Below are 14141 nucleotides of genomic sequence, written 5' to 3' on the forward strand. Positions count from 1 at the left end.
TCTGGTATGGATGTCATACTGAATTATGCTAATACTTCCTCACATCTCACATAAGGAATGGATGGTGTTTTGGGATCCTGCCATTTCTCATTGTTTGGTGTTGCTTGCATTTTCTATGGTTTCTGATTTGCATTTGAAAAATGATTATTTGATTAACCTCTGAATGTGATAATTTCTACCTGCCTTAACAGGAACATTTGGGCCAAATTCTTTTTGCTCTCTGCAGATGTCAGGCTGCCTACACAGCCCTCATTCCACTGATTTTGGATCTCGTGGTTTTTTTCATGTCATGCAAGCAGGATTTGGCCCAGAGGTGTGGAAAGAAGTCAGTGATTCAGAAAAAGCCTGCTATTGATTTACTCCACAGGGAGTAATCTATAGACCCATTGTTATTAACAGCTGTAGATGTTACTCAGCTTTGGATCAGATCCTCAGGTTTTTTCCTGCATGCTGCCTGGTTTGATGTTTGACTTGCAAGAATTAAGTAAATGCCTTTAATGCCCCATAAATAATATCTTCTATTAAGCTATATTGCTGTGCTCTCATTGGCACTATTTCAAAGAAGGATTATTTCTCCAGAAGATTTAACCGTGCTCTAAATTTGAATACATCTAGCATTGCTTTTACAAAACATGGGATTGATTCAGAGAAATGCAGAGCACCTGCAAGAAGTCCTGAGTGTCCTTAATTCCCCTCAGCCCTTCTGTTTTAGAGGCACAGATAGTTTAAATGAGCAATGAATTAAATCTTTTCCTTAGCCTTGGCACTTAGTTGTGTCAACCACTTTGATGGATGCCGCTTAATTTTCTGAGAAAATTTTGGTTTTAAAGGGTGAGAAAAAAACAGTTCAGCTGTAAGTATAACACTCTCCAAATGGTTTTCCTGGAAAGTTTTAACAAAGGTCCAGGAGGCAGAGTACAAGTTATTTTTAAATGGTCTTTAATTACAGAAATTGTATTAGTAAAGAATCATCTTCTTAAATTGTTCAGAAGCTTGTAAGCTATGAAAACAAAACAAAACAAAAAGTTAAAAAGGAAGTAAAGCAGAAAACCCTCTCATAAAGAAATTATTTGATACCTGCAAGGAATGAACTTGTAAAACAAAGATTATAGAATTGCTATTCTATTTAAAACTCCAGTAGGTAATCTGGGAAAAACATGTTTCATGAAATGACCTTGAAATTGGCAATACTGAGGCCTGATTTTGAAAACAGAGTGTCTTTATTGGTGGCTAGAATTTTGTAGGGTTTTTCTCTAATATTATCCCTATTCATGTTAGGACTCCTATTGTCCTTGCCCATATGAGTAAGAATAATTAGTGCACTTAGATGGTACAAATACAGACTCCAAGTTTGTATTTGTATCACAAACAAATAAATATTCTTCAGGGATTTCACAGGGAGTATGGCAGTAAAATAATTTGTAGTTATTTTTCCTTAAGACCTTAAGACTCACTTTGCATTTGGATTTCCCAAGTTTAACCAACTACAGTAAAGCAACATCTGTGCATTCAAAGGACAACCACTGAAAAGAATCACTGAAAATATTTCAGAATATTAGATTTAAAAAATTTAGAATTCTAGTTTATTTGCAAATTTTTTCCTCACCTCACTACTTGTGTAAGACCTGGCTGTCTTAAAGGTCTTAAAATGCTGGGCAAGGGTGACAAGCCAGAAGTCCTTTCAGAATTGTGCTACATCTAAAATTAGTTCCTGTTCAGATAAAAAATTTACTCAAGGCTAGATTAGCAGAAGAGGTTTTATTTTATTTTGGCATAAAAACAGGCAGCCAAGCCTACAGATGGGTTCAAAAATTCAAAGTCAGCCTTTTTCTAAGTATCTGAGCATAACTGACCTCATTTGTAAAACCTCTTTCTGGTGAGGAGGAGAGGTAGCATGAAAATCCAGGTTTTGCCTGTTGTTTGTCCTGCAACAATTTATATATACTTTATTTTTGAGCAGAGCAGGGAGCTGTCTAACCTCACCCTCTTTACCATGCCACAAACTCATTTTGGAGAGGCAAACAAAGAATTTAGTGGGGAGAGCAGCAACTGACAGAACCAGGGGTCACAGCCTCAAGCTGCACCAGGTTCCCTTGGTGGGAATATGGGCTGGCTATCAGGAAAAAGTTTTTCACAGAAAGAGTGATAAAGTTCTGGAATGGCTGCCCAGGGAGGTGGTGGAGTCCCCATCCCTGGGAGTGTTTAACAAAGCCTGGATGTGGCACTGGGGGCCAGGGTTTGGTTGAGCTGTTGGGGCTGGGTGGGACTCGATGATCTTGAAGGTCTCTCCCAACCTGGTCATTCTGGGAATTCTGTGAGCTCCCCACTCCTGGTGGATCAGTGCCTTTCAGTTAAATGGGCCATTTTACAGATGTTAGTATCATTCACAGATTAGCAATATCCCATGCAGGAGTGGAGTATTTTAGGCTGCTGGATGCAGGGACTGCTGCACCTGTTGGCCATTCCAGCAGCTCATCCTCATCTGAGAAACCCTGGTTTCCACTCACTCTAACCAGAGATTTTTAAGCAAAGCCAAAAGCTAATTTTGCTTTCCTATGAGTCCTGAAGTACATTTTCACATTATTTCCAATTATGCAGCCCTAGCTTAGCCTTTGTGGCTGCCAAATTCTTGGGGTGGAATTCCAAGGAACTGAGATTTAATGTGTGTGTTCATATTCAGTGAGCAAATCAATGTGCTTCTGAATATTGCCCAGGAGAATTCCTTCTGTTTCCTCTTTGCATTTTCTTTTTTTTCTATTTAAATCAATTTTTCTTATTGCTGCCATACTGGTGACACAGATTATCAGAAGCACTTATTACTGCTTGCCAGTATTAAATAGGAAAGAAATGACAAAATTGCCACCAATGTGCAGCTGATATTAATGTCCAGCTGCAGCACACCAGTTTAGAAGAGAAGGGTCTTTTTTAAAAAAGGAATGGGGTTTTCTGTTGTAGTCATCTAATATTCAATCAGCTCAAACAGTGCTTATCTCCAGGAACACTTCAAAAGCAATAACTATCACTTGAGAAAACTGTATAATTATTTTTATCTGAATATTTATGGAAGAATAAAGTGAAGCTAGTGTTAAAGGGTGAAATAATAAAAGAGAAGCTAATTGGTGTGACCCAAGTCTTTGGTGTTATGCAATGGGATTATTTATCTACTTTGGCAGCATACTATAAAATGATTAACTTTGCCCAGGTAGTTTTGGAGCCTCAGGTTGTTTTACTCAAATAATTTCCACTGTATTTATTTGATTGCCTATATTTGGCTTTTTTTCTAATCCCAGATTCTTGTTGTCTTAAGCAAATGAATTGAAGGCAGAGGAATTATTCATATGAGGACAGCATGTTGGATTTGGCACTAAAATATGTAAAATAATCAGGGAATAAACAGCATTTCCATACCTCTTCATCTGTTTATGTGAGGGATAAAGTTATCAGAATCACCTGAGAGATTTAAAAGCAATTCATGTTCTGAAAATTCAATGGGATTTAGGCTTTACCACCATTACTGCAGCTCCTGAAAATATAAAATATTCCATATTTTCTTTATCCATGGATAGTTTCACATCTCACTGTCCCTCCATCCAGTTCTTCCCCTCCATTTTTAAACCAGTGTTTGTGCAATTCCAGGACTTTTGTACAAAACCAGGCCAAACTAGACATTCATAGTGATCACTTGTCTCTCGTTTCTGACATCCAGTTGCAAGCACATACTCAAAGCCCTTCAGAGTTCCCTTTCCATGGAGATTTTCATCATGAAAAGCAGCTGTCTGCAGACACATTTCAGTCTCTCAGTCTATAAACTCTTGGCTTTTATCTCCCTAGGGCTGAAGACCATTGTAGGGGCACTTATCCAGTCTGTTAAGAAACTTGCAGATGTGATGATCCTGACCGTTTTCTGCTTGAGTGTCTTTGCCCTCATAGGCCTCCAGCTCTTCATGGGCAACCTGAGACACAAATGTGTCAGGGACTACACCATGTTTAACTTCACCAATGGCTCCTTGTACTTGGATGGTAGGATGTGGAACAACTCAGAGGAATTTCTTAGTGATCCAGGTAAGCTCCTCTTTGCCCTGTAACTGGTTTCTGATTATTTGGGGTTTGGAATTTTTTGTTTGTTTATTTGTTCTTGGGTGGGTTTTTTTTTTGTTTGGTTGGGTTTTTTTTTTTTGTTTGGTGGGGTTTTTTTGTTTGTTTGTTTGTTTGTTTTGATTATAATGATGAAGATCTGTACCTGAATCAGCAAAATGTGACTACTGCCTCATCATGATGCCAGTGTGGTTTTGAAAGGCCTAGGTACCTTTCTCTGAATCTCTATGGTGCCTTCACAGTTCATGCTGAAATGACTTCTGCTGCTTTCCTGTGAAGTCCGAGCTGCCTCACAGATGATTTTCACAGTTTTAGGGGGTCTTATGTATTTTTAAAGCTCTGTTTTCTGGAATTGAGCAATCACATGAAAATTTCAGCTCTGTGTGTGTGGGTCTGGTTTGCATGTTGTTTCTCTGAAGACAATGTACAGCTCTTGCATTTTCTAGAAAAACTTCAACATTTGAGTTAATGGCCTTAAAAAAATTCAAAAGGTAAAGCAAAGCAATTCAATCTTTATTAATCTGAAAAATCCCAAGAGAATTTTTTTAAGGAAAACTTTTGCTGTTTGGGCCTAACTCATTATTTGGGTTGGGCACAAACTCATGACCTTTTGTATTTTATTTATTTTAAGGAGAAAAATGAACATAACCCATTAACTGGAGTTTTGGTTGAGAGGCAGTGCCATTCTGTCTTGGGGTAGCTCTGCTCTGACTCTGTGCACCCTGCAGTTCTACATCTCCAGCCACCTGCACTATAAAAACCCCAAACATGACTTGTGGGATTTGCCTGGCTTGACCCAGGGCTGTGTTGAGCCAGGGATTTTCCAAGGGCAGTCCCTCCATTCTCCACTGGTGACTTCTGGCCTTTCTGATCAGTTCCTCTCCCTGTGGTCTGAGAACCCTGGAAGCAGTGGTGTTAAGAAGGTTTCCTGTGGAAACCCAGGGCACTGGGAATATTTCCCTGTCTGCTCTGGGGTGTCCTGACCCCCAGGGGAGCACTGACTTTGACCCTCATTCATGGAGAAAGTTTCCTAAACTTCAGAATAGACCAGAATCCTCTAAGGTGTGAAATAGATTGTAGAGAGCAGTGAAATGGATTGTAGAGAGCAGTGTAGCTGTATCACTTGGTGAGAAATTGAGGTTTTGGGATTTTTAGTGTGTTGTGGATGGAAGCAAGATGGAGGGCACAGGGTGTCATCCTGGGTTTCTGCTCCATGCTTCTTCTTCCTCCTTCTCCATGGGTTTTGGGTGGCATTTTGTAATTGTGTGGAAAAGTCCACATTGTGGGCTCTGTGGGATCAGTGATTGGGTTAAAAGGGAAATAATCCAGGTGTCAGTTCTTAATTGGATAGTTTAGCCTTAAAAGCCCTTGTAACAAGAGATTGTTGGCCATTTTGTGGTGCTTTTCCAGTGCACTGAGCCTGGTGAGGACAGCGTGCAAAACTCTAGATAAAATCACAATAAACCAGAACCTGGAGACTGAAAATCTCCAGTGTGTCTCTCTTTCCTGACACAAAACCACTCCAGGAGGGTCTCCCCCAACAGAGGAGCCCCCTGGGAGGGCCCAGGCAGAGTCCCAGAGGTTGGGGAATCAGCAAGGGGTATCCCAACAGTTTCCTTCAAGGAATAGAAAGGTCACCATGGGTGTCTTTAGGGCATGATGTGGTGGATGCAGCATTAAGGAAGGAGAGGTCACAAAGCTCTGCCTGAGTGAGGGTTGTTTTTGGAACTGGCCCTGACCACCAGGCTTGTGTGTCCTCTCCATGCCCCTGTATCAGAGCCTTATCAGCTGAAAGGGGAAAGAGCTCTTGGAATTCTGCTGGATGATGTGGAACCTGCTGAAGTGTTATCCCATCCCTGCTTCCAGCGAGGAACTAGTAAAGATGTTTGTGCACCTGTGCTGGATTAAGGCACTTCAGGGCTCCTCTACCCACAGATAACTGAGACCTGTGTGAGGAGCTGCTTTCCCTGTCTCAAAGAGGCATTGAGGGATAAAACAGTGATGGCTGGAAGCACAAAGCCCTGCAAGAAAGGTGAGAGGGAGAAATGGGGCTGTGAAGATAGTCTGGCTCTCTGGAAATGGAAATAGGCTAAATGTGATACAGGAAAGTCTGTTAAAATACAGATAATGTCAGGGCCAGCTGCAGCATTGCTTTAAATGTGGGGAATTGTACAGCTGCTCCAGCATACCATAAGCAAGTTTATTTATGTAGTTCTGATATGGGGAGGAGGGCAGACACTCCCAGAAATCCATATAGGAAATCCAGCAATGGTAATAGGGTCATGAAAATATACTTGCTATCACTAGAGGAGATTTGCCTATTACAAAGATAACCAACTTGGTGAGATAATGGATTAGAGTGAATTAAAGGTAGTAATAATAATAATCATATTAATTAGTATTTTCATAATATCTGAAAATAAAGACATGGTGCATTATGCCAAACAGTTGTCACTTTGGATAGACAGAAATCACTAAAATTGTGAAAGTGTTGAGGCAATACAGCAGGCCCCTGAAGACCAAGAAGAATAGCAGATATATAAGAAAAAAGTAGTGACCTCTGAATAAGAACAATGAAGCTTTCCTCAAAACACTGAAGAAGGAGGCTTAGCTATTAGGCAAGAGAGAACAATATTAAGTAGGATTTTCATTTAACATCCCCTATTGCACTAAAGTGATTCAGAAATGGAAGGACTGGCTCATTTTGTGACTAGATGGGATAGTGCTTTGTATTTCATTTTGCATAAGTATTATGGTGAAATGAAGTGACCGTTTAAAGGAGAGGCACTGACCACAATTTAATAACAGTCCGAATTTCAAGTACTGCAGGGAATTAAGCAATACATACAGTTAGATTAAAGCGTAGGCAGACCAAATTAGATAAAAAGAGGAATATATTAAGAAACAGAATCATGTCAGTGTTTGTTCTGAAGAAGAACTAGAGAAGAAAATTGGCCAGCATGTTGAGATAGTAGAGTTCACTCAAAGGGAGCACAGAAAATTACTAGAGCTCTTTGGAGATTTCAAAACCAATGTGGCTGAATCATTTAGTTTGGAGCAGGGATACTAATCTAAAAAACCCAGAAAACAGAAACCTGAAGTACTGTCAGAGATCCATATTAATACTTTATAGAAAATGGGGGATGTAAAGATATAAAGGAGTCCAAACCACTGAAAATTAAATTGGAGAAATTCTTAATTCTGTTCATCAGGACACCCAAATAGATAATTAAAATGGGGTGATGTGACAGTTCTGCGCTTCTTGAAGAGCAAAAATTTACCTTGGATTCTTTAAGAACATTTTAATATTTTAAAGGACAGCAGGGAGCCTCTGAAATGGCATCAGCCTCCTCCTGTGCCTTATAACTGTTTTTTGCATGAATGAAAAAACAGAAATCAGTAAAACCCCTTAAAAGGGTAATGGAGGAAAGCATTGTTTGGTGCTGCAGAGGAAATAGTTGAAAGATTTAGTCAGGAGGTGTGAAGGAAGATAAGAACTTGGGTTTGAGTCTTTCAAAGCCCTTTTTAGTTTGAGATAATTGTGTGCTGTGGGCATTTGCTACAGGGGACATTCTGGTTGTGTCTCTGGGATGGCCCAGGATAGCTCCAGGTCTGCTTTTATATTCAAAACTTCATATCTGGACAAAGTTCTGTAATCTTTCCTTATCTGCTTTCAACCTCCAGGCAGGAAATTTTTTTCTCATCTGTCTTCTAGATCCTCTCATTTTGGTTTTATATACGGGGGAAAAAGTCAGTTTTTAAATTTTGTGTCATCACTGGCTTAACCAGTTATGTGGTAGCTCTTGATTTTTGGTTTATCCCTGAGGAAATAGCCACCACAACCACAGATTTCTGGAGCTCCTTCCCTTAATTCCATACTCAAGACATATGGGTACTTTCCTGTTCTACCGGTGTGTTCAAGAAAAGTCTTTTTCTATAAATCCTGTCAATCCTGCATTGCAAGGTTGCTAATGTTGTTGAGAATTGTTGGGTTTTCCTCTCCATCTGCCATGAGATGATCATACACTGAATCACATAAGGAATTCCTGCCTGTCCACCCAACATTTTGCTTGTTCTTGCCATCATTTCAGTGGCTTCTGCAGCTGGAGGAAGTGCCAGGTAACTTGGGAAGAAAGAGGCAAAATTGTAAGCATGGAGATCCAGTGGGAAGATTTAAACTGGCTCCTATTTAGGTTCACTAAACACTAGAATACAAAGTCCTAGAATATAGAAGTGTGAGCAAATATTACTGATTAGACTATCAAGAAGGGAAGTGTCCAGGCATTGTCATTAAAAGCTTAACTCTGTGGAAGAAACTTCTGCTAAGCTACTGTGGATGCTTCTGGTGTCCCAGCTTAATTACTTGGCACAGCAGTCATGGTAAGATGAGACAAATTTTTAGTCTTTCCTCAACTCACAGTGGAGATTCAGGTCTAAAATCTGCCTTTTGCTGGGCACCTCTCTTTGGGATGAACAAGAGAACTTTTATATTCTTTCTACCCATTTAAATGGCTCAAAATTTAAACAAGAACTTCTGTCACAGACATATTTTATGAAAAATCCTTTTGTTAGGATCTTTTCTCCTGAGAAGCTGAGAGGCCTCAGAAACAAAATGTAAACAATAATTATCTTCTGCTGTGGAATGCAACAGGTGCATCTTTGATTGGTCTCATGTGGTTGTTTTTAATTAATGGCCAATCACAGTCCAGCTGTCTCAGACTCTCTGGTCAGTCACAATATTTTATTATCATTCTTTTCTATTCCTTTCAAGCCTTCTGATGAAATCCTTTCTTCTATTCTTTTGGTATAGTTTTAATATATAATTTTCTTTTAATATAATATATATTATAAAATAATAAATCAGCCTTCTGAAACATGGAGTCAAGATTCTCATCTCATCCCTCGTCCTGGGACCCCTGTGTGAACACTGCCACAGAACTTTTAAGAGGAAGGCTTATCAGAAAAATTATTCCATTCTGGCTTTGTCTCCAATGAGTAATGCTTACCACTGCAAAGCTAGAGAGGGGGAAAAATGAAGATTAAGGGAGAAGTAGCTCATCAGGTCTCCCAGTTCCCTCTGTGCAACTACTCTTTGAATGAATGGATTGTGGGATGAGAGACAGCTGAGCATCAGATAAAATCAGGCTAAAAAATTCTTCATGTCAAGTGCCAGTGGTAAAATTACAATCATTCATCTGGGAAAATGGTGACTACTGATAGGTAATTATTTTCCTACCTGCAGTTCTAGATTTGGTAAGAGATTGCGATCAATAAGCCCAAGGAGGATTATTTTTAGACATTAATAATAACAAACCTGGAAGATTGGAGTTTTAGATACAGCAGTGATTGTACATAAAAAATGAAATAAAGGGGGAAAAAGGTTGAAAATAATGATAGTTTACATCCACAGCATTATGAAAATTATGAGATCAATATATCAATGTCAAAGTCATTGTGCTGTTGGTTATCATTAAGAGAGTTACTAGTTTAGAAATACCAGCTGACTAAAAAACTATAAGCCTAATTTCAATACTTGTAAAAATTTCTAGGAAAGCAGCTCCAAATAACATCTGGAAAGCCTGTCTTGGGTTGTGGTGTTTAAATTAAAGACATTTTTGATTAAGTGAAGCTTCATGAACGTACAAGTTAGAACGGATTAAAAGCTGTGGGATGTCAGATGTGTCACTGGCTTAGAGAAGTACCAATGGACTGGGTGTAGTTGGTTCATGTAGCTGGTGATTTTAGAATCTTTAATGTCATTTATGTATTCCATTATGAAAATGGATTATTGACTAGTCAGTAAGTAGAAATCTGAGTCCTTTTGTTGAGCAGGGTTTAATGTAAGGGCTGAAAGCATAAGAAAAAAAGCTTTAGAGTAGAACCTTAAAACTATAATTAAATTATATAAAGTCACTTATGGAATGATAGTCTTAAACCCCAGCATTTTCTTTTTCTTTAGACTAAATACCCTGTTTAAGACACTCTGAAAGAGTCTTGTTTTCAAATTGTTCTATATACTTTTTCCTCTCAAAATCAGAATCTTTTAAGGTAAAAAAGAGCAACCCTGTAATTTCCGTTAGTCTTGTCCAAGCAACTGATGTTAAAAAAAATTAACAAGTAAAATAAATGAATGTTTAAGCTTTATGAGCCTTTAAATGGGAGGAATCAGCTACTATTTTTATAGTTCAAAATAAGTATTTCAGGGTTGTTATTTTTCGCTTCTAGAGTATTTTCTGGCATTCATTTCATGGCAGTGATTTTTTTCTTCTGCAGTCAAATTGTGTGGTTAACAGTGATCTGGGGGAAAAAACAAAACAACTTTAAAAAGAAAAAATCCAGATCAAGATTAATATAACATTTTTTGTCACCTCCATTTAGACCTGGAAGCCTTAGGGTTGCTTCAGGTTCTGTATTTAGAAAGATGTACAGGGTATGAGAAGTTTTGGGGATACCCATCCAAATCATGGCATTGGGCACTTGAGAAGGGATCAAAGGCTTGTGTGGAAGAGATGCTGAGGCATAGATGTGTGAATATATAGAAATGTGCATCTGCATGTAGATGAGGCTGTGGGGATCTTCTCTAAGCTCTGTTCCTGATTGTTATCTCTGCCTGATGGAATCATTTTTGTTTCCAGAACCACTGAAATGGAGCTCCATGAACAGATACTCTGAATCTGCATGGGAACTGTAGAGAAAAGAATTTTGTGCAAGTCAGATAATAAATATGGCCAATTTTGGGAGAGCTGAAGTGTTTGAGGCGTTGTCTGAGGGGGTAATAGAAGACACTGAGTTCTTGATGAATAATTATGGAGGTGGGAGGAAAGAGAGAAGCAATAAATCAAGTTGGGACTGGAATAGGTGTTTTTTTTATGTATGATTGTGAATGAACCAGTGATTAAAACAAGGAACCTCTCTGGGCTTTCAGATGGTGCTTGCCAGCATGGAATCTATTGACATTACTCTAACTGTAAATATTGTGGCTTTGTTCAAGTACTGTGGGTCTTTTGATAAATAGCTTCATCAAAGTTCAAAACTTAATGCTCTGATGTGTTATTAACATGGGTATTGTACCTGTGCACTTTAATTTTTTTAGCTAAATAGAAAAAGAAAACCCCAACAGAAATGCAAGGATCATAGGAAAAAACATAGGAATTGAAAATGCTGAATCCAATACAGTCTTTTCCTGACCATCCAGTAAGACTTCTTTCAGCCTTGTGAAAGATGATGTTCTTATATTATAAATATTTGAAATATTTTGTGAAACAGGAGCATTTCTACCTCAGTTACACCTTTTGTTCTCATCACTGCTAATAGAAAGGAGAGATCTACTTGAGGAAAGATCTGCTATGGAAAATTCAGACTAAACATTTTCCGTTTTCCTGCACCTTCAAATTTTTCATAAACTACAGAATTAAAACACCACCTGGCTTGAACAGTGATGTGCATTTAGAAGGACTTTCTATGTGCCCATTAAGGTCTGTCCATGCTCCAGGTTCAGGAATAAAGTGATTGCAAAGGCAAGAGGCATCTTCTGCTTTTACACTGAGCACACAGCCCAGGTGCTCCCTGAGCAGAGAATAACTTGCGTTGCTGCTTGCTCTTATTGCACTGGTTTTAAGGAATAAGTAAAGATATATTTTCTCCTGATAATTCCATCAGTGTTGAACTCCCCCAAGCGTGGTAGCGATAAAATATGGGAATTCCCAGGCTCAATCTGGCCTTGGCATACCTAGAGCAGCATCTCTCTGTGCCACTGAACAGTCCCATTTGCTCCAGCAAATGATTAGTAGAGCTCAAAGTATAGGTATTTTTCTCATTTTCTATTAATAATAACTGTTGTAACTCAGGATATCCTTATCTACACAGGCAAAAAATCTTTCTTTGAATGTTTTGTCCACAGGGGCAGCCTGCAGCAGCAACTTCAGCAGTTCAAATGGGAAATACAGTGAAAAATATTTCCTTTATCTTTAGTTTTGAAAATTCTTCTTTTCTTTTCCCCTTTCCATTTTCTTAAGGCAAAAAACATTGTTATCATGTTCTTGTCACTAGGAGCACACAAAGCTCCCTGTTCTCTTTTTCCAGAATACATGCTATTTTTTCACTGTGATAGTCACCTTTTTTCCTAGGATAAAAGATGCCCATTTTTTCAATTGCTGCTCTTCCTAAATTTTACCAGTCATCCTCATTACTTCTCAATGCTTTCCAGTCTGGCAGGTACCCTATTGAAAGTGGTCTTTCTTAAGATCATTAAGACCAACCATTACTCCATCACTGCCACGTCCACCAACAAACCCTGTCCCCAAGTGTCACATCCACACATCTTTTAAACACCTGCAGGGGTGGTGACTCCACCACCTCCCTGGCATGATAGCCTTGGAAATATTTCATAATATCCAATCCAAACCTCCTCATGCGCAGCCTGAGGTCATTTCTCCCAGTCCTGTAATCACTCGTTCCCTGGGAGGAGACTGACCCTGACCTGGCTGCACCCTCCTGTCAGGGACTTGTAGGGAGTGAGAAGCCTTTCCTGCCCTGCAGGAGATTCCCACCCAGCCTGGTGTCATCTGCAAATTGGCTGAGGCTGCACTTGATCCCCCTGTCCCTATTGCTCCATCCTTGCCCTCCTGTATATCAATATTACATTTTCCTCTGATCACAGCTTTGTATTACATAAAAGTGTTGACTAAGAAACCCTACCAAAAAAAAGAATCCATCTCTCTTATCTGAACTTTTACAGGAAATTTAAGGGCTGACAAGGTTATGAATAGGTGAGATTTTCTCCTTCTCTGCTTTACTTCATTTTCTGACAGCTTAATATTCCATTTTGCATTTCTCTGCTCTTTTTTTTTTTTTTTTTTTTTTTTTTGTGGAGTAGGTGTCTCTAGTGCTCCTCATTCAGTCCATGGCTCAGACTTTATTTACCTGGAAAATACTGTGTACAGGAGATGTTGTTACCTCTCTGCTCACCCTCTCTTTCCCTTGCTCTTATAAATGTACCAAAGAAGTGCAAGTGCAGCCCTCTGTTAGCCCACAGAGATCCTGCACAATGACTTTTCATCTTAACCTATGCTTTCTGTCTCCCAGCCATTTTTTGATCCAATTCATTTGTTTTCTTTATCACAGTAAGTGCAGAAGATGTGGGTTTTTTTTCTAATTTTCCATCATCTGCCTGTAATCACAAATTCATTTGACCTTTGTAGCAGCTTTTGATTTTAATTCTTTTGTGTGAAACATATGAAAAAAATTCCACAAAACACAAAACCTCTACAAAACTTCCAGAGAGCACACTTCAGCACTTTGCTGCCTATTCATGTGGAGCATATGTCTAAACAAGTGGTACTAAATATGCTTTTAGTTACTATGCACCCTACAGCCCTAAGAGTGGGGGTCTGAGTGACTGGTGAGGCACAGAGGCATAGAAGGAGATTATCTGAAGATGTTTAAAAGCCAGCATGTGTGTTTATTGCTAGTCATTGTCTCCTGTCTTGTCTTCCTGGGGATGCTCCTGGGCTTGGCAAGATCTCCAAGACAATTTGAGAGCATCTAAATTCCCTGCTCTCCTCTAGTGCACACCTCCAAAAGCTCCTGACGTGCTTTTTCTCCTCTCCTGATGTGTTTTTGTTCCCCCAGACCATGTGAGCAGCACAAACCAGGTACTGTGGATCTCTGAGGCTTTCAGAGCCTCTTCCTAGTGCACGGGAGCCATCTAGCTCAAGAGGGCTTGATTGATGTTTTTAGTGGCTTTTTCACAAAGGGGGAAAAAGCTGTACTGTCAAAATTGGAGACATTTTCTGTGCTGTGGCGACTGCTGAGCCTGGCTGGGAAATTGTTTCTCTGACTTGTCTGGAGAGTGGGGAGAAGCACTAACAGGAGCTACCAGAGGGACTCAAACTGAAGGAGACCACTCTCCTCTCACCACCTGGTTGTATGATTTTCTACAACCTCCCAGCCCCTCCATATCTCCTGCAGGACAACTCATGCCCAGAATTCCGGGCTGTGTTTACCACAAAGTCATGTAGTTGCTAGTGCTGTACATAAAGTTGTCC

The 14141-nt window shown here is 39.5% G+C and overlaps 1 protein-coding gene across 4 annotated transcripts in view; it reads left to right on the plus strand.

Moving 5' to 3' along the window:
- LOC129118645 (sodium channel protein type 5 subunit alpha-like) overlaps nt 1-14141 on the plus strand; it is a 218246-nt gene that overhangs the window by 61579 nt on the left and 142526 nt on the right. For all 4 annotated transcript variants that reach the window (XM_077188165.1, XM_077188117.1, XM_077188218.1 and 1 more), the window contains exon 7: nt 3832-4062. In XM_077188165.1, the coding sequence (XP_077044280.1) occupies nt 3832-4062 (231 nt within the window). The remainder of the gene's footprint in view (nt 1-3831; nt 4063-14141) is intronic.

This window comes from Agelaius phoeniceus, chromosome 1, assembly GCF_051311805.1.
Source record: "Agelaius phoeniceus isolate bAgePho1 chromosome 1, bAgePho1.hap1, whole genome shotgun sequence".
In the NCBI taxonomy this organism is placed as follows: Eukaryota; Metazoa; Chordata; class Aves; order Passeriformes; family Icteridae; genus Agelaius; species Agelaius phoeniceus.